The sequence below is a fragment of the Pelophylax lessonae genome (assembly GCF_965119305.1).
Source record: "Pelophylax lessonae genome assembly, chromosome: 10".
Lineage (NCBI taxonomy): Eukaryota > Metazoa > Chordata > Amphibia > Anura > Ranidae > Pelophylax > Pelophylax lessonae.
Genome location: NC_138777.1, coordinates 34,688,362 through 34,710,458, shown reverse-complemented (window position 1 = coordinate 34,710,458; position 22,097 = coordinate 34,688,362). Strand labels below are relative to the sequence as shown.

Sequence of the window (22,097 nt, the reverse complement as noted above, 5' to 3'; positions counted from 1 at the left end):
CTAACAATACAGCCCCCGATGGTAGCATAACGAAGGCCCTGCAAGGACTGCAGATGCTGTCTGAAGCACTGGCAGAAAAATTCTGGCGTGGAAAACCCCCTGACTGGACTCTTTGAGACATGGTTCGGTAAGTGGGGTGAGCTGATAAGGAATATATGTTGATTTTATCGGAGTACCATGAGGAGTCCCTGATGAATTCAAAGCACAGGACAAGATATCAGCCGGATTCACCTCCATCTTCTTGGGGGTTCAACCTAACAAGAATGTCGATTGGATAAACGACATCTATTATAATCAGCAAATGTTTGTGAACTACACCAGAGATGCCATTCTAGGAGTGGCCAGCCAAATGGATGCAACCTTATTGACAGCCTGGCAGAATCGTATTGCTCTTGATATGCTGTTAGCAGAGAAGGAAGGTGTGTGCAAGATGTTCAAGGCCTTTTGTTGCACCTTCTTTCCTAACAATACAGCCCCCGATGGTAGCATAACGAAGGCCCTGCAAGGACTGCAGATGCTGTCTGAAGCACTGGCAGAAAAATTCTGGCATGGAAAACCCCCTGACTGGACTCTTTGAGACATGGTTCGGTAAGTGGGGTGAGCTGATAAGGAATATATGTTGATCTCGATAGTAATGGCCGCCACTGTGCTAACCCTGTGTGGTTGCTGTTGCATTCCCTGTGTCCGAGGACTCCTTCAGCGATTCATTGATTCATCTTTGACAAAAACTATGTTTCTCCAAAAGGATTTAAATGAACTTTATTTGGGACTTTACTCTGAACTAGATGAGGACGAGTACAAGAATCATACCCCAGACTCTCATGTATGAACTATATGATGGACCTTGGTGAACTCCTAAAAGCTGAGGTGCTGACAGAACTGTCATAAATGAGTATAAACAGGGGGGAAATGTTGTAGAAATTGGATGCTTAGTATATATGAGGAAGAGAGCGTGCCTCCCGAAACATATTATATATACGAATACTATAAGGTTTTTTTTTTAAAACACATCTCACAAAAAGGGGCGTGATTGGCTGGCTATAAGGGGAGGAGGAGGCCAGATTTAGTTTTTTTTTTAAACACATCTCGCAAAAAGGAGCGTGATTGGCCCGGCTATAAGGGGAGGAGGAGGCCGGATGTTTTTTTTTTTTTTTTAAACACATCTCTCAAAAAGATAAAGTAGCATGATTGTCCGAATATAAGGGGAGGCCGGATTTTTTTTTTTTTAAAACACATCTCACAAAAAGGGCATGATTGGCTGGCTATAAGGGGAGAAGGAGGCCAGATTTTGTTTTTTTTAAACACATCTCGCAAAAAGGAGCGTGATTGGCCCGGCTATAAGGGGAGGAGGAGGCCGGATTTTTTTTTTTAAACACATCTCTCAAAAAGATAAGAGGAGCATGATTGTCCAAATATAAGGGGAGGAGGAGGCTGGATTTTTTTTAAAAACACATCTCACAAAAAGGGGCGTGATTGGCCAGCTATAAGGGGAGGAGGAGACCAGAATTTTTTTTTTAAACACATCTCTCAAAAAGAAAATGGAGCATGATTGGCCGGCTACAAGGGCAGGAGGAGGCCAGATTTTTTTTCTTTTTTTTAAAAACACATCTCTCAAAAAGAAAAAGAAGGTTGATTAGCCATTTTTATCATTTAGGCCTTGTTCATACAATGTCCTTTTAGCTGCACTTTGCTGCACAGCACTGCACATGTATGGTGTGAACAGGGCACATAGAAAACTGTTTCCCAGGGGTGTGGACATTTTTTTAAAAATTACTTGTGCATGGTACTAAACCGGAGTCCCAATCTACTTGTCATGATTAAAGAAAAAATACTAAAACTGTATTTGAATAAGGTTTTGAAGGCTTGATGGTTTTTTTTTTTTTTTAATAGACAGAGGTGCTTTTAGGACTATCTGGGGCTTTTAAAAATGAAAGGGGCTTTATGGCGACCCAAGCTTTTTGGGTGCTCTTCTAGAAAGGGGAGTGTTTGGCTATCTTAATGCTCGGCAAAAGCGCATCTGCTGAGCGAATAAATGAGGTGCTGACCCCAATGACAAAAAAAAAAAACTTTATTCCTTCAGGTTACCTTCACACATGGAAAAACTTGGGTGCATGCTGAGCAGCCAAATCAAGCTCCGGTGTCCGCTGCACTCGCTTACTGGCCCGGCAGCAGAGGAAGGAGGAGGAGGGGGCCAAACTTCTGATGTACCTCGCCGTGGCAAGCTCCGACGGAAGTGGGGACAGGTAAAAACAGGTACCCACTCCCCCCCCCCAAAAGGTGCCAAACATGGCACCGGAGGGGGAGAGGAGACAGATAAGTGGAAGATCCACTTTTGGGTGGAGCTCTGCTTTAATGCCACAATCAGTGAGCAGGCAGGCTTTGAAGTTCCTCTTTAACCACTTCAGCCCCAGATGGTTTTACCCCCTTAATGACCAGGCCATTTTTTGCAATACGGCACGGCGTTACTTTAACTGACAATTGTGCGGTCGTGCAATGCTGTACCCAACTAAAATTTCTGTCTTTTTTTCCCCACAAACAGAGCTTTCTTTTGGTGGTATTTAATCACCTCTGTGTTTTTTTTTTGTGCTATAAACAAAAAATGAGTGACAATTTTGAAAAAAAAAAAACAATATTTTTTAATTTCTGCTACAAAACATATCCAATAAAAAAATGGAAAAAAAAATCGAATTTCTTCATCAATTTAGGCCAACATGTATTCTGCTACATATTTTTGGTAAAACAAATAAAATCCCAATAAGCGTATATTGATTGGTTTGCGCAAAAGATATTGTGTTTACAAACTATAGGATATTTATATGGAGTTTTTATTTCGGATTAGCGATTTTTACCGGGACTGCGACATAGCTGCGGACAAATCGGATACCTGACACTTTTGACAATTTTTTAGGAACAAGTGACATTATTTCAGCGATCAGTGCTAAAAATATGCACTGGTACTGTACTAATGACACTGGCAGGGAAGGGTTAACATCAGGGGCAATCAAAGGGTTAAATGGGGTGCTTGCTGTGTGGGGGATGGTCTGACTGGGGGAAGAGAGAGATCCATGTTCCTGCTTAGCAGGAACACAAGATCTCCCTCTTCTCCCCTGTCAGAACAGTGATCTGCCTTGTTTAGCTCAGAGGGGTAGCAGACCACCCCTGGAGGTGGAAGAGAAAGTGAGTCACCATTATGAAGACATCAGGGACATTCAAGAAGACTCTCTCCTGTATTCTCGCCAGCTCATTGAACTACAGAGAAAGTTAGAGGACCTGGATAATAGAGGTCACCGGAAGAATACGAGGCCTCCCTGACAGTGGAAACTGACCAGCTACCCATGGCGTTACAAACTTTCTTTACCGAGCCAGCCCTGATCCATTCATGGTCTTGTGTTCGTAATAACTGGTCAGAATGGGCCTAAGCTTATCAGCAGTAATGGTTATTACGTTTACAGAAAGGTCACTAAAAAATACAATAAAAGTCACAAATTCCATGCTTTCCATCCATCCGCAGGGTGGCTCTCAGGCTGCTTTTTGGTAACGCACGTCTGAGGTTACAGTTAGAAACCAGGGCTTCTCAATAAAGGCAACAGCCAAATTCACAAATGTAGTCACATTCAGTATCATTAAAAGGTTTATAAAATCAGTTTTTTGTTTTAAATAACGTTATATATACCTGTTCTGTTTAATGGTCCCCTGCTGGCACTCTGGGCGCCCCCATCACAAGCCGCTTGGTTTTGCACAAAACAGACCCGATCCTCCTCTTCTGGCGCTCTGGCTCACTCTCTCCTGCTTCCACAACCATTTCATTATCAATTATTACTCACCTCTTAAAGTGGTTTTCAAGGCTGTAGGTTTTTTTATCTTCATGCATTCTATGTGCATTCAGTTCGCAGGTTCCCAGTCAGCCCCCCATTACTTACCTAAGCCTGATCTCAATTCAGTGATGTGCACAAAAGCCGAGGCTCACCCATGTCTCTCGTTTCTCATTGACTTCGGCTGCTGCCAATCACAGCCAGTGAGGAGGAAACGGGGGCAGGGCTGAGGCACACTTACTGTGTCTTATGGACACAGAGAGCAGGGCTCAGAAACGAGCATGTTTGAGTGCCCCCATAGCAAGCAGCTTCAAGAAAAGCCTTTTGGGAGTAACATATGTGTGATGTAGATATCGTAACTGAATCAATTTATCTTTGGATGAAATTACTGTGTCTGGATATATATATATATTTTTATTTTTTCGTGGTCTGGATTGCTGCACAGATCTGGAAGAAATGCTGTTGTATTTTATAATCTCTTTCCTTTCTTTGTTTCTAAGGAAGGCATCGCTATAATTACTGTGTCCTTATCTGCCAGATCACACTCTGATCATCTCATATCCATGGGAACCATAAATGAAATGTAGTGTTTTTTTATGTATTCTTTGTTTATTATGTTCAGTACCAACAAATTAAAGATACATTTTTTTTAAATATTAGCATTTCTTTAATTCCGGTAAATTAAATAATTAACTGAAACTTTCGTACAAAATGACACTAAGTAAAAAGAGTAAAATAGTCCCAATTATATTTCCGGCCTTCTGGGGACCCAGCAGGATACCCTTCCTTTACCACATTGTTTTGTCCCTTTCTTCTGCTCTATCCCCATCTTTACACTTGGGGGTCCATTTATGAAACAAAAAAAAAAAAAATTGCTGTGCGAATGTGACAAACATTTGGACAACTGCCAAAAAGAAAAAAAAAAGTTGCATGATTATTAATGATGGTCGCAAGTGCCAGCTAGTGGCCATAATGCGTTATCTTCCTGAAATACCATAAATCAGGAACATATTACATTATGGGCACTAGGTGGTGGTGACAATCATAGAAGATACTCATATTAGACAAAATTAGATTTTTTTTTTTTTTGTGGTGGCTGTGTGAATGTTTGACACATTCGTACGGTAAATGTTTTTATAAAAAGAGGAGTGTTGGCTTTGGATACATACACCAACCAAACAGCTCACTCAACCTCAAGACCCTAGAGGACTACTGAGAGCCGGCTACTTAGTGAACCGACTACTAAGAGCCCACACTTACTTATTGCTCCCACTGGTCTAACCACTGTGTCCCACCCCCCCCCTCCCCAAGAGCTGTAGGAAATCTATAGATACCGCTGTGAATAACTGATTGAGTCTATGGTAAAATTAACGCTTTTATAGTCGATAGATCTGGATCCGCAGGTGATCCTAGCTTTGGTCATGTGAATTGTTGTCGATGTTCTTGAATTCATTATTATTCTATAGCAATCCTGAAGACCTTCAATAAAAAATTATTGAAACAAAATTAGTAAATAGATCTTCAGGACAGGAAGAATTACGCCAACAGCCGTATAATTCAGGGGAGGGAAATCTCCACCAACTCTGTACCGACAGAGGCGGTAGAGCCCGACCCCCTCACTCGGTACCGGCAGAGGCGGTAGAGCCCGACCCCCTCACTCGGTACCGGGAGAGGCGGTAGATCCCCGACCCCTCACTCGGTACCGGCAGAGGCGGTAGAGCCCCGACCCCTCACTCTGTACCGGCAGAGGCGGTAGAGCCCCGACCCCTCACTCGGTACCGGCAGAGGCGGTAGAGCCCGACCCCCTCACTCGGTACCGGCAGAGGCGGTAGAGCCCCGACCCCTCACTCGGTACCGGCAGAGGCGGTAGAGCCCGTCCCTTCACTTGGTACCGGCAGAGGCGGTAGAGCTCGACCCCCTCACTCTGTACCAGCAGAGGCGGGAGAGCCCGACCCCTCACTCTTGGGCTGAACGATAGTCGATATGTTATCGACTATCGTTCTGCGGGCGTGGGCGATATTCATATCGCCGAAGACACGATATTTAGCATTAGGCAAGGGGCATGGCCGGAAGACGTGCGGGACGGACGCGGCTTGTGAGAGCTCCGATACCGCCGTACAGAATCATTAGCAATCCTCCTAAATCTCCCCTATGCAGGGAGAAAAAACAGCTTGGGGAGACCCATCGAGGCACCAGAGACCTATACTGCCCGGTATTGCGGAGGAAAGACTCCGTTTTGAGGAGCGCAGAGTTGAGGCCTACACAGGCAAAGAAGCCGCGGCCTTGCCTAGATCGGAGCGTGATCGCGCGCTCGTGGTTCCAGGTAAGGCCTACTTACTCCGCACTCATTCGGGACTTGCCTCCATCCCCCGGGTGCCCCCAAAGCCATACACAGACCTCCTAATCTTCACAGAAAGGACCCCAGTGTACTCATATCCCTCAGCAAGCTGTGCCGACCGCCATGTTGGCTGCACAGGGGGACACAGATCCACAGCAGACTGCAACCCTCTCACCTTGTTCAGCAATCCCCTCTTGCATAGAACTCTTAGCAGCCGCTCTACAGCATTAGGCAGGGAGAAGTCTGGATTCCGGGGGATTCTTCTACCACCACTGTCAGTATCTTCTGCATTCCACCCAGTTAAATATTGCGATATATATCGTTGAAAAACGAATATCGCAATGTACTTTTTTTCCCAATATCGTGCAGCCCTACCTCACTCGGAACCGGCAGAGGCGGTAGAGCCCGATCCCTCACTCGGTACCGGCAGAGGCGGTAGAGCCCCGACCCCCTCACTCGGTACCGGCAGAGGCGGTAGAGGCCCGACCACCTCACTCGGTACCGGCAGAGGCGGTAGAGCCCGACCCCTCACTCGGTACCGGCAGAGGCGGTAGAGCCCGACCCCTCACTCGGTACCGGCAGAGGCGGTAGAGCCCGACCCCTCACTCGGTACCGGCAGAGGCGGTAGAGCCCCGACCCCTCACTCGGTACCGGCAGAGGCGGTAGAGCCCCGACCCCTCACTCGGTACCGGCAGAGGCGGTAGAGCCCCGACCCCTCACTCGGTATCGGCAGAGGCGGTAGAGCCCCGACCCCTCACTCGGTACCGGCAGAGGCGGTAGACCCCCGACCCCTCACTCGGTACCGGCAGAGGCGGTGAAGCCCGACCCCTCACTGGGTACCGGCAGAGGCAGGAGAGCTCGACCCCCTCACTCTGTACCGGCAGAGGTGGGAGAGCTCGACCCCCTCACTCTGTACCGGCAGAGGCGGGAGAGCTCGACCCCCTCACTCTGTACCGGCAGAGGCGGGAGAGCTCGACCCCCTCACTCTGTACCAGCAGAGGCGGTAGAGCCTGACCCCTCACTCTAGGGCTGAACGATAGTCGATATATCGACTATCGTTCTGCGGGCGTGAACGATTCATATCGCCGAAGACACGATATTTAGCATTAGGCAAGGGGCATGGCCGGAAGACGTGCGGGACGGACGCGGCTTGTGAGAGCTCCAATACCGCTGTACAGAATCCTCACCAATCCTCCTAAATCTCCCCTATTCAGGGAGAAAAAAACAGCTTGGGGAGACCCATCGAGGCACCATAGACCAATACTGCCCGGTATTGCGGAGAAAAGACTCCGTTCTGAGGAGCGCAGATTTGAGGCCTACACAGGCACAGAAGCCGCGGCCTTGCCTAGATCGGAGCGCGATCGCGCGCTCGTGGTTCCTGGTAAGGCCTACTTACTCCGCACTCATTCGGGACTTGCCTCCATCCCCCGGGTGCCCCCAAAGCCATACACAGACCTCATAATCTTCACAGAAAGGACCCCAGTGTACTCATATCACTCAGCAAGCTGTGCCGACCGCCATCTTGGCTGCACAGGGGGACACAGATCCACAGCAGACTGCAACTCTCTCACCTTGTTCAGCAATCGCCCCTTGCATAGAACTCTTAGCAGCCGCTCTACAGCATTAGGCAGGGAGAAGTCGGGATTTCGAGGGATTCTTCTACCTCCTACCACCACTGTCAGTGTCTTCTGCATTCCACCCAGTTAAATATCGCGATATATATCGTTGAAAAACGAATATCGCAATGTACTTTTTTTCCCAATATCGTGCAGCCCTACCTCACTCGGTACCGGCAGAGGCGGTAGAGCCAGACCCCTCACTCGGTACCGGCAGACGCGGTAGAGCCCCTACCCCCTAACTCGGTACCGGTAGAGGCGGTAGAGGCCCGACCCCCTCACTCGGTACCGGCAGAGGCGGTAGAGCCCGACCCCCTCACTCGGTACCGCAGAGGCGGTAGAACCCCGACCCCCTCACTCGGTACCGGCAGAGGGGGTAGAGTCTGACCACCTCACTCGCTAACGGCAGAGGCGGTAGAGCCCGACCCCCTCACTCGGTACCGGCAGAGGCGGTAGAGCCCCGACCCCTCACTCGGTACCGGTAGAGGCGGTAGAGCCCCGACCCCTCACTCGGTACCGGCAGAGGCGGTAGAGCCCCGACCCCTCACTCGGTACCGGCAGAGGCGGTAGAGCCCCGACCCCTCACTCGGTACCGGCAGAGGCGGTAGAGCCCGACCCCCTCACTCGGTACCGGCAGAGGCGGTAGAGCCCGACCCCCTCACTCGGTACCGCAGAAGCAGTAGAACCCTGACCCCCTCACTCGGTAACGGCAGAGGCGGTAGAGCCCGACCCCTCACTCGGTAACGGCAGAGGCGGTAGAGCCTGACCCCTCACTTGGTACCGGCAGAGGCGGTAGAGCCCCGACCCCTCACTCGGTACCGGCAGAGGTGGTAGAGCCCCGACCCCTCACTCAGTACCGGCAGAGGCGGTAGAGCCCCGACCCCTCACTCGGTACCGGCAGAGGCGGTAGAGCCCGACCCCTCACTCGGTACCGGCAGAGGCGGTAGAGCCCGACCCCTCACTGGGTACCGGCAGAGGCGGGAGAGCTCGACCCCCTCACTCTGTACCGGCAGAGGCGGGAGAGCTCGACCCCCTCACTCTGTACCGGCAGAGGCGGGAGAGCTCGACCCCCTCACTCTGTACCAGCAGAGGCGGTAGAGCACGACCCCTCACTCTAGGGCTGAACGATAGTCGATATATCGACTATTGTTCTGCGGGCGTGGGCGATATTCATATCGCCGAAGACAGGATATTTAGCATTAGGCAAGGGACATGGCCGGAAGACGTGCGGGACGGACGCGGCTTGTGAGTGCTCCAATACCGCTGTACAGAATCCTCACCAATCCTCCTAAATCTCCCCTATTCAGGGAGAAAAAAACAGCTTGGGGAGACCCATCTAGGCACCAGAGACCAATACTGCCCGGTATTGCGGAGGAAAGACTCCGTTCTGAGGAGCGCAGAGTTGAGGCCTACACAGGCACAGAAGCCGCGGCCTTGCCTAGATCGGAGCGCGATCGCACGCTCGTGGTTCCCGGTAAGGCCTACTTACTCCGCACTCATTCGGGACTTGACTCCATCCCCCGGGTGCCCCCAAAGCCATACACAGATCTCCTAATCTTAACAAAAAGGACCCCAGTGTACTCATATCCCTCAGCAAGCTGTGCCGACCACCATCTTGGCTGCACAAGGGGACACAGATCCACAGCAGACTGCAACTCTCTCACCTTGTTCAGCAATCCCCCCTTGCATAGAACTCTTAGCAGCCGCTCTACAGCATTAGGCAGGTAGAAGTCAGGATTCCGGGGGATTCTTCTACCACCACTGTCAGTGTCTTCTGCATTCCACCCAGTTAAATATTGCGATATATATAGTTGAAAAACGAATATCGCAATGTACTTTTTCTCCCAATATCGTGCAGCCCTACCTCACTCGGTACCGGCAGAGGCGGTAGAGCCCGACCCCTCACTCGTTAACGGCAGAAGCGGTAGAGCCCGACCCCTCACTCGGTACCGCAGAGGCGGTAGAACCCCGACCCCTCACTCGGAACCGGCAGAGGCGGTAGAGCCCGACCCCCTCACTCGGTACCGGCAGAGGCGGTAGAGCCCGACCCCCTCACTCGGTACCGGCAGAGGCGGTAGAGCCCGACCCCCTCACTCGGTACCGGCAGTGGCGGTAGAGCCCGACCCCCTCACTCGGTACCGGCAGTGGCGGTAGAGCCCGACCCCCTCACTCGGTACCGGCAGAGGCGGTAGAGCCCGATCCCTCACTGGGTACCGACAGAGGCGGGAGAGCTCGACCCCCTCACTCTGTAGCAGCAGAGGCGGGAGAGCCCCACCCCTCACTCTAGGGCTGAACGATAGTCGATATGATATCGACTATCGTTCTGCGGGCGTGAACGATTCATATCGCCGAAGACACGATATTTAGCATTAGGCAAGGGGCATGGCCGGAAGACGTGCGGGACGGACGCGGCTTGTGAGAGCTCCGATACCGCCGTACAGAATCCTCAGCAATCCTCCTAAATCTCCCCTATTCAGAGAGAAAAAACAACTTAGGGAGACCCATCGAGGAACCAGAGACCAATACTGCCTGGTATTGTGGAGGAAAGACTCCGTTCTGAGGAGCGCTGAATTGAGGCCTACACAGGCACAGAAGCCGCGGCCTTGCCTAGATCGGAGCGCGATCGCGCGCTCGTGGTTCCCGGTAAGGCCTACTTACTCCGCACTCATTCGGGACTTGCCTCCATCCCCCGGGTGCCCCCAAAGCCATACACAGACCTCCTAATCTTCACAGAAAGGACCCCAGTGTACTCATATCCCTCAGCAAGCTGTGCCGACCGCCATCTTGGCTTGCACAGGGGGACACAGATCCACAGCAGACTGCAACTCTCTCACCTAGTTCAGCAATCCCCCCTTGCATAGAACTTTTAGCAGCAGCTCTACAGCATTAGGCAGGGAGAAGTCGGGACTCCGGGGGATTCTTCTACCTCCTACCACCACTGTCAGTGTCTTCTGCATTCCACCCAGTTAAATATCGCGATATATATAGTTGAAAAACGAATATCGCAATGTACTTTTTTTCCCAATATCGTGCAGCCCTACTTCACTCAGTACCGGCAGAGGCGGTAGAGCCCGACCCCTCGCTCGGTACCGGCAGAGGCGGTAGAGCCCGACCCCCTCACTCGGTACCGGCAGAGCTCGACCCTCTCAATCGGTACCGGCAGAGGCAGTAGAGCCCGACCCCCTCACTCGGTACCAGCAGAGCCCGACCCCCTCACTCGGTACCGGCAGAGGCAGTAGAGCCCCGACCCCCTCACTCGGTACCGGCAGAGGCGGTAGAGCCCGACCCCCTAACTCGGTACCAGCAGAGGCGGTAGAGCCCGACCCCCTCACTCGGTACCGGCAGAGGAGGTAGAGCCCGACCCCCTCACTCGGTACCGGCAGAGGAGGTAGAGCCCGACCCCCTCACGCGGTACCGGCAGAGGCGGTAGAGCCCCGACCCCTCACGCGGTACCGGCAGAGGCAGTACAGCCCCGACCCCTCACGCGGTACCGGCAGAGGCGGTACAGCCCCGACCCCTCACGCGGTACCGGCAGAGGCGGTACAGCCCCGACCCCTCACGCGGTACCGGCAGAGGCGGTACAGCCCCGACCCCTCACGCGGTACCGGCAGAGGGGATGGAGCCCCGACCCCTCACTCGGTACCGGCAGAGGCGGTGGAGCCCCGACCCCTCACTCGGTACCGGCAGAGGCGGTGGAACCCCGACCCCTCACTCGGTACCAGCAGAGGCGGTGGAGCCCCGACCCCTCACTCGGTACCGGCAGAGGCGGTAGAGCCCCGACCCCTCACTCGGTACCGGCAGAGGCGGTAGAGCCCGACCCCTCACTCGGTACCGGCAGAGGCGGTAGAGCCCGACCCCTCACTCGGTACAGGCAGAGCCCGACCTCCTCACTCGGTACCGGCAGACGCAGTAGAGCCCGACCCCCTCACTCGGTACCGGCAGACGCAGTAGAGCCCGACCCCCCTCACTTGGTACCGGCAGAGGCGGTAGAGCCCGACCCCCCTCACTCGGTTTTTTTAGAGGCGGTAGAGCCGAACCCTCACTCTGTACTGGCAGAGGCGGTAGAGCCCGACCCCTCACTTGGTACCGGCAGAGGCGGTAGAGCCCGACCCCACCCACGGTACCGGCAGAGGCGGTAGAGCCCGACCCCTCACTCGGTAGTGGCAGAGCCCGACCCCCTCACACGGTACCGACAGAGCCCGACCCCCTCACTCGGTACCGGCAGACGCGGTAGAGCCCGACCCCCTCACTCGGTACCGACAGAGGCGGTAGAGCCCGACCCTCACTCAGTATCGGCAGAGGTGGTAGAGCCCGACCCCTCACTCGGTACTGGCAGAGCCCGACCCCTCATTCGGTACCGACAGAGCCCGACCCCCTCACTCGGTACCGGCAGAGGCGGTAGAGCCCGACCCCCTCACTCGGTACCGGCAGAGGCGGAAGAGCCCCGACCCCCTCACTCAGTACCGGCAGAGGCGGTAGAGCCCCGATCCCCTCACTCGGTACCGGTACAGGCGGAAGAGCCCCGACCCCCTCACTCAGTACCGGCAGAGGCGGTAGAGCCCCGATCCCCTCACTCGGTACCGGTACAGGCGGGAGAGCCCCGATCCCCTCACTCGGTACCGGTAGAGGCGGTAGAGCCCCGATCCCCTCACTCGGTACCGGCAGAGGCGGTAGAGCCCCGACCCCTCACTCGGTACCGGCAGAGGCGGTAGAGCCCGACCCCTCACTCGGTTTTGGCAGAGGCGGTAGAGCCTGACCCCCCATTCGGTACCGGCAGAGCCAGTAGAGCCCGACCCCCTCACTCGGTACCGGCAGAGCCCGACCCCTCATTCGGTAAAGGCACAGGCGGTAGAGCCCGACCCCTCACTCGGTACCGGCAGAGGCGGTAGAGCCCGACCCCTCACTCGGTACCGGCAGAGGCGGTAGAGCCCCGACCCCTCACTCGGTACCGGCAGAGGCGGTAGAGCCCCGACCCCTCACGCGGTACCGGCAGAGGTGGTAGAGCCCCGACCCCTCTGGCGATACCGGCAGAGGCGGTGAAGCCCCTCACCCTCACTCGGTACCGGCAGAGGCGGTGGAGCCCCGACCCCTCACGCGGTACCGGCAGAGGTGGTGGAGCCCCGACCCCTCACTCGGTACCGGCAGAGGCGGTAGAGCCCCGACCCCTCACTCGGTACCGGCAGAGGCGGTAGAGCCCCGACCCCTCACGCGGTACCGGCAGAGGTGGTAGAGCCCCGACCCCTCTGGCGATACCGGCAGAGGCGGTGAAGCCCCTCACCCTCACTCGGTACCGGCAGAGGCGGTGGAGCCCCGACCCCTCACGCGGTACCGGCAGAGGTGGTGGAGCCCCGACCCCTCACGCGGTACCGGCAGAGGCGGTGGAGCCCCGACCCCTCACGCGGTACCGGCAGAGGTGGTAGAGCCCCGACCCCCCCTCACTCGGTACAGGCACAGGCGGTAGAGCCCGACCCCTCACTCGGTACCGGCAGAGGCGGTAGAGCCCGACCCCTCACTCGGTACCGGCAGAGGCGGTAGAACCCCGACCCCTCACTCGGTACCGGCAGAGGCGGTAGAGCCCCGACCCCTCACGCGGTACCGGCAGAGGTGGTAGAGCCCCGACCCCTCTGGCGGTACCGGCAGAGGCGGTGAAGCCCCTCACCCTCACTCGGTACCGGCAGAGGCGGTGGAGCCCCGACCCCTCACGCGGTACCGGCAGAGGCGGTGGAGCCCCGACCCCTCACGCGGTACCGGCAGAGGCGGTGGAGCCCCGACCCCTCACGCGGTACCGGCAGAGGCGGTGGAGCCCCGACCCCTCACTCGGTACCGGCAGAGGCGGTGGAGCCCCGACCCCTCACTCGGTACCGGCAGAGGCGGTGGAGCCCCGACCCCTCACTCGGTACCGGCAGAGGCGGTGGAGCCCTGACCCCTCACGCGGAACCGGCAGAGGCGGTGGAGCCCCGACCCCTCACTCGGTACCGGCAGAGGCGGTAGAGCCCGACCCCTCATTCGGTACCGTCAGAGGCGGTAGAGCCCGACCCCTCACTCGGTACCGGCAGAGGCGGTAGCGCCCGACCCCTCACTCGGTACCGGCAGAGGCGGTAGAGCCCGACCCCTTACTCGGTACTGGCAGAGCCCGACCCCCTCACACTTTACCGACAGAGCCCGACCCCCTCACTCGGTACCGGCAGACGCGGTAGAGCCCGACCCCCCCTCACTCGGTACCGGCAGAGGCGGTAGAGCCCGACCCTTCCTCACTCGGTACCGGCAGAGCCCCGACCCCCTCACTCGGTACCGGCAGAGGCGGTAGAGCCCGACCCCCTCACTCGGTACTGGCAGAGGCGGTAGAGCCCCGACCCCTCACACGGTACCGGCAGAGGCGGTAGAGCCCTGACCCATCACGCGGTACCGGCAGAGGCGGTAGAGCCCCGACCCCTCACGCGGTACCGGCAGAGCCCCGACCCCCTCACTCGGTACCGGCAGAGGCGGTAGAGCCCGACCCCCTCACTCGGTACTGGCAGAGGCGGTAGAGCCCCGACCCCTCACACGGTACCGGCAGAGGCGGTGGAGCCCCGACCCCTCACTCGGTACCGGCAGAGGCAGTAGAGCCCCGACCCCTCACTCGGTACCGGCAGAGGCGGTAGAGCCCGACCCCTCACTCGGTTTTGGCAAAGGCGGTAGAGCCCGACCCCTCACTCGGTACCGGCAGAGGCGGTAGAGCCCGACCCCTCACTCGGTACTGGCAGAGGCGGTAGAGCCCGACCCCTCACTCGGTACTGGCAGAGCCCGACCCCCTCACACGGTACCGACAGAGCCCGACCCCCTCACTCGGTACCGGCAGAAGCGGTAGAGCCCGACCCCCCCTCACTCGGTACCGGCAGAGGCGGTAGAGCCCGACCCCCCCTCACTCTGTACCGGCAGAGGCGGTAGAGCCCCGACCCCCCCTCACTCTGTACCGGCAGAGGCGGTAGAGCCCGACCTCCTCACTCGGTACCGGCAGAGGCGGTGGAGCCCCGACCCCTCACTCGGTACCGGCAGAGGCGGTGGAGCCCTGACCCCTCACGCGGTACCGGCAGAGGCGGTGGAGCCCCGACCCCTCACTCGGTACCGGCAGAGGCGGTAGAGCCCGACCCCTCACTCGGTACCGTCAGAGGCGGTAGAGCCCGACCCCTCACTCGGTACCGGCAGAGGCGGTAGCGCCCGACCCCTCACTCGGTACCGGCAGAGGCGGTAGAGCCCGACCCCTTACTCGGTACTGGCAGAGCCCGACCCCCTCACACGGTACCGACAGAGCCCGACCCCCTCACTCGGTACCGGCAGACGCACTAGAGCCCGACCCCCCCTCACTCGGTACCGGCAGAGGTGGTAGAGTCCGACCCCCCCTCACTCGGTACCGGCAGAGCCCCGACCCCCTCACTCGGTACCGGCAGAGGCGGTAGAGCCCGACCCCTCACGCGGTACCGGCAGAGGCGGTAGAGCCCCGACCCCTCACGCGGTACCGGCAGAGGCGGTAGAGCCCCGACCCCTCACGCGGTACCGGCAGAGGCGGTAGAGCCCCAACCCCTCACGCGGTACCGGCAGAGGCGGTAGAGCCCCGACCCCTCACGCGGTACCGGCAGACGCAGTAGAGCCCGACCCCCCCTCACTCGGTACAGGCACAGGCGGTAGAGCCCGACCCCTCACTCGGTACCGGCAGAGGCGGTAGAGCCCCGACCCCTCACTCGGTACCGGCAGAGGCGGTAGAGCCCCGACCCCTCACTCGGTACCAGCAGAGGCGGTAGAGCCCCGACCCCTCACGCGGTACCGGCAGAGGCGGTAGAGCCCCGACCCCTCTGGCGGTACCGGCAGAGGCGGTGGAGCCCCTCACCCTCACTCGGTACCGGCAGAGGCGGTGGAGCCCCGACCCCTCACGCGGTACCGGCAGAGGCGGTAGAGCCCGACCCCTCACTCGGTTTTGGCAGAGGCGGTAGAGCCCGACCCCTCACTCGGTACCGGCAGAGGCGGTAGAGCCCGACCCCTCACTCGGTACCGGCAGAGGCGGTAGAGCCCGACCCCTCACTCGGTACTGGCAGAGCCCGACCCCCTCACACGGTACCGACAGAGCCCGACCCCCTCACTCGGTACCGGCAGAGGCGGTAGAGCCCGACCCCCCCTCACTCGGTACCGGCAGAGGCGGTAGAGCCCGACCCCCCCTCACTCTGTACCGGCAGAGGCGGTAGAGCCCCGACCCCCTCACTCTGTACCGGCAGAGGCGGTAGAGCCCGACCTCCTCACTCGGTACCGGCAGAGGCGGTAGAGCCCCGACCCCTCACGCGGTACCGGCAGAGGCGGTAGAGCCCCGACCCCTCACGCGGTACCGGCAGAGGCGGTGGAGCCCCGACCCCTCACGCGGTACCGGCAGAGGCGGTGGAGCCCCGACCCCTCACGCGGTACCGGCAGAGGCGGTGGAGCCCCGACCCCTCACGCGGTACTGGCAGAGGCGGTGGAGCCCCGACCCCTCACGCGGTACCGGCAGAGGCGGTGGAGCCCCGACCCCTCACGCGGTACCAGCAGAGGCGGTGGAGCCCCGACCCCTCACGCGGTACCGGCAGAGGCGGTAGAGCCCGACCCCTCACTTGGTACCGGCAGAGGCGGTGGAGCCCCGACCCCTCACGCGGTACCGGCAGAGGCGGTGGAGCCCCGACCCCTCACGCGGTACCGGCAGAGGCGGTGGAGCCCGAGCCCTCACTCGGTACTGGCAGAGCCCGACCCCCTCACTCGGTACCGACAGAGCCCGACCCCCTCACTCGGTACCGGCAGACGCGGTAGAGCCCGACCCCCTCACTTGGTACCGGCAGACGCCGTAGAGCCCGACCCCCCTCACTCGGTAACGGCAGAGGCGGTAGAGCCCCGACCCCCTCACTCGGTACCGGCAGAGGCGGTAGAGCCTAACCCCCTCACTCGGTACCGGCAGAGGCGGTAGAGCCCGACCCCCTCACTCGGTACCGGCAGAGGCGGTAGAGCCCGACCCCCTCACTCGGTACCGGCAGAGGCGGTAGAGCCCGACCCCTCACTCGGTACCGGCAGAGGCGGTAGAGCCCGACCCCTCACTCGGTACTGGCAGAGCCCGACCCCCTCACTCGGTACCGACAGAGCCCGACCCCCTCACTCGGTACCGGCAGACGCGGTAGAGCCCGACCCCCTCACTTGGTACCGGCAGACGCCGTAGAGCCCGACCCCCCTCACTCGGTAACGGCAGAGGCGGTAGAGCCCCGACCCCCTCACTCGGTACCGGCAGAGGCGGTAGAGCCCCGATCCCCTCACTCGGTACAGGCAGAGGCGGTAGAGCCCGACTCCTCACTCGGTACCGGCAGAGGCGGTAGAGCCCCGACCCCTCACTCGGTACCGGCAGAGGCGGTAGAGCCCCGACTCCTCACTTGGTACCGGCAGAGGCGGTAGAGCTCCGACCCCTCACTCGGTATCGGCAGAGGCGGTAGAGCCCCGACCCCTCACTCGGTACCGGCAGAGGCGGTAGAGCCCGACCCCTCACTCGGTACCTGTAGAGCCCGACCCCTCACTTATCAGTTATGCACAGGCAGAAGCAGGAAAGCAGTGCCTGTCTTTTTTATTGGAATGTTTGGGTTTGGTAGAATAAAAAAAATGTATCTTTAAAAAAAAAATATGACCAAAAACTAAAGAGACTTTCAGATATCACAGTTTCTGGCATTTCTGCAACAGCAACAAAGCTGTAATTTTACTTCCTGAGTGAGACTTTGACCTATAGCCAGCTTTCTGCGGAGGAGCAGGGTTACATACGGGAGTGGGGGGTGTTAGGCATACAGGTGAAGGATTGGCCCTACAAAACAGATGACGCAGGTTTGGCATGACCTCTCAGTAAACAGACATCTTACCATATTTCCAGTTCTGGCCCGAGCCGATATCGAGCTCCTTGCTCTTTGGCAATCTTTATACCTGGAAAAATTCGACATTTAAGGCAGGTATGCAGGAAAAATATAAAAACATAAAAAACTAACGAGGATTCAAGGAACAGTCTACCTTCCATACCAGGTTTCATATTCTACCCATATTTGGTGTGTAACATGAAATGTGGTCAAATTATCCAAACAACCCCGCCCCCCCATGTACCTGAAATTCCAGGGTGTTCCTTCCTGTGCTGATGTTTTGTTATTTAAATTCTGTATGGTTACTCATGGCTCCACCTACACAGCCACTACCATCCATTCAATGGACTCTGTGACTGGAAAGACTACAAGTCCCATCTGCCCCAGAGACTTGTAGGTTGTGCTAAGGTAAAGCAGACACACAGGCTTCAATACTTCGGTGTGATACCATGTTGCATTTTTTGTTGCACGTTTTTGGAGTGGCATCATTAATTTCCAATGGGCCTCCTTCGGCTCCGAGAATGCGCCAAAGAAGTTCATGGACCAATTTTTGGCACTGAGCCTGGCACGTTTGGGGTCTTGAGACAAAAAAATAATGCCACCGCAAGCGTGTCTCGCTGTGATTCTGGAATCGTGGGTAGAACCACGATTCCAATACTCTCAAGGGTGCCCTGGGTCTTACACACAGGTCTGGGTGACGCTATTGCACGGTGTTGCAGTAATGTATGTTATATGTGACAGTGCATTGGGGTGACACTTATATAAAAGTCTATAGGGACAAAAATGTACGATTGAGCTCATGTACTGCAAGTCAAGCTAAAAAAAAAAAATAATAAATCACCTGGCTACGTGCAAATGTGAATGGGGGCCACCGTATGCTGTGATCCCAAAAATAGGTCATGTGCAGTTTTGCTTGCACAATGGGGTGTGTTGGTTGCCCATTGAAAACAAAGGGCTGCCCTGATGTAACCCGCAATGTGGGTGCATCACCGCCCCGGGAACAGCGTGGACACACAGCCTTACAGAGTTCCAATACAAGTGTGCAAACTCACACCACAAGCATGGTAGCTTCTTGCCATGCAATAAAAAAAAAAAAAAAAAAAATTGCCCGCATTTTTGTGTGATTGTCGCACACAGGGCAGCCCATTGAAATGATTGGGCTGCCCTAAACACATGCGCTGGGTTGCACCTTCATAGAAAGTTGCCTTCATTTAGCTTCTAAACCTTTTACATAGTAAGGCCTCATTGCATACTGGACCTAGTGGTGCACCGAAATTTCGGCAACCGAAATATTTCGGCCGAAAATGGGCTTATTCCATTTCGGCCAAAAATGGGTTAAAGATGCCGATGCCGATACGGGCACAGCACAGGTTTCAAAAGACCTGCCTCTGGCCGGCGGCCCGCCTCCCTGTCACTACTGCTGAAGATGCTTAGCCAATAACAACTTTTGGACACACTGGCGTCGATCTTCAAGGTACTCTTTTACTTTTCTACTATAAATATCCATTATCCTACACATTGGTTTAGAGTCACCTGAGCTCAGAAATGGTTTATGGCAAAATGTCTGGCTGGCGGCCCGCCTCCCTGTCACTACTACTACGATGTGCATGAATGAACGAACACACCGGGTAGGCGGGCGAGCGGGCGCTAATAGCTGTAACTAAGTGAGCGCTTCACTTCCCTATTAGGCGGGTATCTCCGCTGACAGGGAAGTGAAGCGCTCACTTAGTTACAGCTATTAGCGGCCGCTCGCCCGCCTGCCGGGTGTGTTAGTTCATTCATGCACATCGTAGTAGTAGTGACATCACAGGGAAGCGGGCCGCCGGCCAGAGGCGGGACTTTTGAAAGGAAGGACACAGGAGGAGCAGAGAGTAAGGAGAATGCATCCTTGGGATGGGGAGGGACGCTGAGGCGGGGGGGGGGGGATTGGGGGACGCTGAGGCGGGGGGGGGGGGGCGCTGAGGCGAGGTGTTAGTATTATGCAGCATGAGGGGGTTAATGTATTGCCACTGCTGTGCATTAGTGACTGACCAGTGGCAGTTAATTAACCCCTTTGTGCTGCATTAGTGCAACCAGTATCAGTGCAACCAGTGTTAATTAACACTGATACTGGTTGTACTAATGCAGCACAAAGGGGTTAATTAACTGCCACTGGTCGGTCACTAATGCATCAGTGACCAGCAATGGCAATACATTAACCCCCTCATGCTGCATAATACAAATACCATTGGCAATTAAATTAACCACTTGCCAACCCATCACAGTACATATACTGTGACAGGGTGGCAGCGACAGGTGTATGTCGCTGCCTGTTTTTGGTGTATGCCCCTCTTCTATCTAATTTAAAATCATTTGGGGGAAAAAATGTATTTTCATTTTCGGTTTTCGGCCAAGGGCATCCTGCATTTTCAGTTTCGGCCCAGAATTTTCATTTCGGTGCATCCCTAACTCTTGCTGGCAGCGCCAAAAAAAAAAAACGCACATGCTGTATTATGTTAGTGCTACTGTTCACATGTGTTTAGGCTCATTTACAGAATATAGAACACGTTTATAAACACGTTACGAGCACAAATGCAGAAAAAATGCGTTTATTTCAATCAGCCGGGTTTATACTAATGTGGTGCATTTGAAAAAAGTACAGCATGGTATTATTTCCAAATAAATGTCCTGGAGTGCACATGAATGCACCACGCCAAGCAGAAAAGGACCACTCCGCTGCCACATAAATGCACCACTAATGCATGTAAATACAAATCAAAAAAAAAAAAAAAAAAAGCATTGCAAACTCTTTGAAAAAGTATTACAAATGCACCACTAATGCATTACAAATGCATGCAAACACATGTGCAGAACTGCACACAGGGATCATTTAGGCCAGGTTCACACCTGTGTCGCCCGTGGTTTGCGCAGAACGAGAGCCTATTTATTTGAATGGGCTGCCGTGCCCCGCGACGCACAGGAAAGAAGCCCCTGCTCTATTTTTTTTTTTTTTTTTTATTGCAGCCTGAGGTTCCCAGTACGGGGTGCGATTTCCAGTGCGGGTGGCATGCAATTAGAATTATTGGCACTCACCTGTGGGTCCCGCATTTCACGATGACGTCACTCCCGTACATGCCAGCGGGAGTTTCACTTTCCGGCAAGATTCGGCAAGCAGCTCTGAAGGTCCGTCGGACCTTCAGAGTGCATGCGCCACTGATGTCAGCGGCGGCATGCAGGTTGAATATCTCCTAAACCGTGCAGGTTTAGGAGATATTAATTGTACCTACAGGTAAGCCTGAATATAGGCTTACCTGTAGGTAAAAGTTAAATAGCGGAGTGTACTACCGCTTTAAATAGGCTGAAAGCATGCCAGACTGCAGCAAAAGTAGTGCATGCACTATGTTTAACCACTTGCCGACCGCCGCATGACTATTTACTGCGGCGGTCAGCCCCTTACAGGCAAAGCGACGTAGTACTACGTCGCTAGCCTGTGAGGGTCTCGGGAGCGAGCGCGCGCTCCGCCGGAGGCGCGGTCACAGACCCCCCCGCACGTGTGACTGGCGGACCCGATTGTCCGCCGGTCACTGGCGATCGTCGGTTGAGAGGGAGAAAGGCAGGCGGCTGATGTAAACAAGCCGCCTGTCATTCTCCCCTGTGTAGGAATAGAGATCATACGGTTCTACTATGTAGGACCATTGATCACTGTTCCTACAGCTCAAGCCACAGCCAATCACAGTTAGAATCACGCCCCTAGGGACACACATAACCCCTCCCTCTCAAAAAAGTTAACCCCTTCACTGCCAGTGTAATTTTACAGTAACAGTGCATATGTATAGCACTGATTACTGCAGTAATGTCACTGGTAACCCCAAAAGTGTCAAAAATGTCAGTCAAGGGTCCGATCTGTCCGCCGCAATGTCGCAGTACCGCAAAAAAAAAAATCGCAGATCGCCGCCATTACGCGTTAAAAAAAACAACAAAAATGACAAAAATCTTTCCCTTTGTTAGTAAACGCGATAACTTTTGCGCAAACCAATCAAAATACGCTTTTTGGGATTTTTTTTACCAAACATAGGTAGCATAAAACAAATTGGCCGAAAATGTTAAAAAATTTTCATTTTTACATTTTTTTTGGGGGAATTTCATATAAAACAAATGTGAAAAATATTGTTATTTTTGCAAAATGGACGCTCTTTTTTTGTTTATAGCGCATGATCAAAAAAAAAAAAAAAAATTGCACAGGTGATCAAATACCAAAAAAAGAAAGCTCTGTTTGTGGGGAAAAAAGGACGTCAAATTCGTTTAGGTACAGCGCCGCACGACCGCACAATTGTCCGTTAAAGTCACGCAGTGCCAAATCGCAAAATACCCCCTGGTCAGGAAGGGGGTAAAATCTTCCGGGGCTTAAGTGGTTAAATAGGTTGAAAGCATGCCAGACTGCAGCAAAAGTAGTGCATGCACTATGTTTAAAAAC

At 55.3% G+C, this 22,097-nt stretch overlaps 1 protein-coding gene across 1 annotated transcript in view; it reads right to left on the bottom strand.

Annotated features, from left to right (window-relative positions):
- Positions 1-22,097, bottom strand: part of LOC309565910 (glutamine-dependent NAD(+) synthetase-like) — a gene marked incomplete at both ends in the record, with an annotated part of 74,805 nt that overhangs the window by 44,541 nt on the left and 8,167 nt on the right. The window contains one exon of the mRNA XM_082270939.1: positions 17,654-17,714. Coding sequence (XP_082127065.1) covers positions 17,654-17,714 — 61 coding nt within the window. The remainder of the gene's footprint in view (positions 1-17,653; positions 17,715-22,097) is intronic.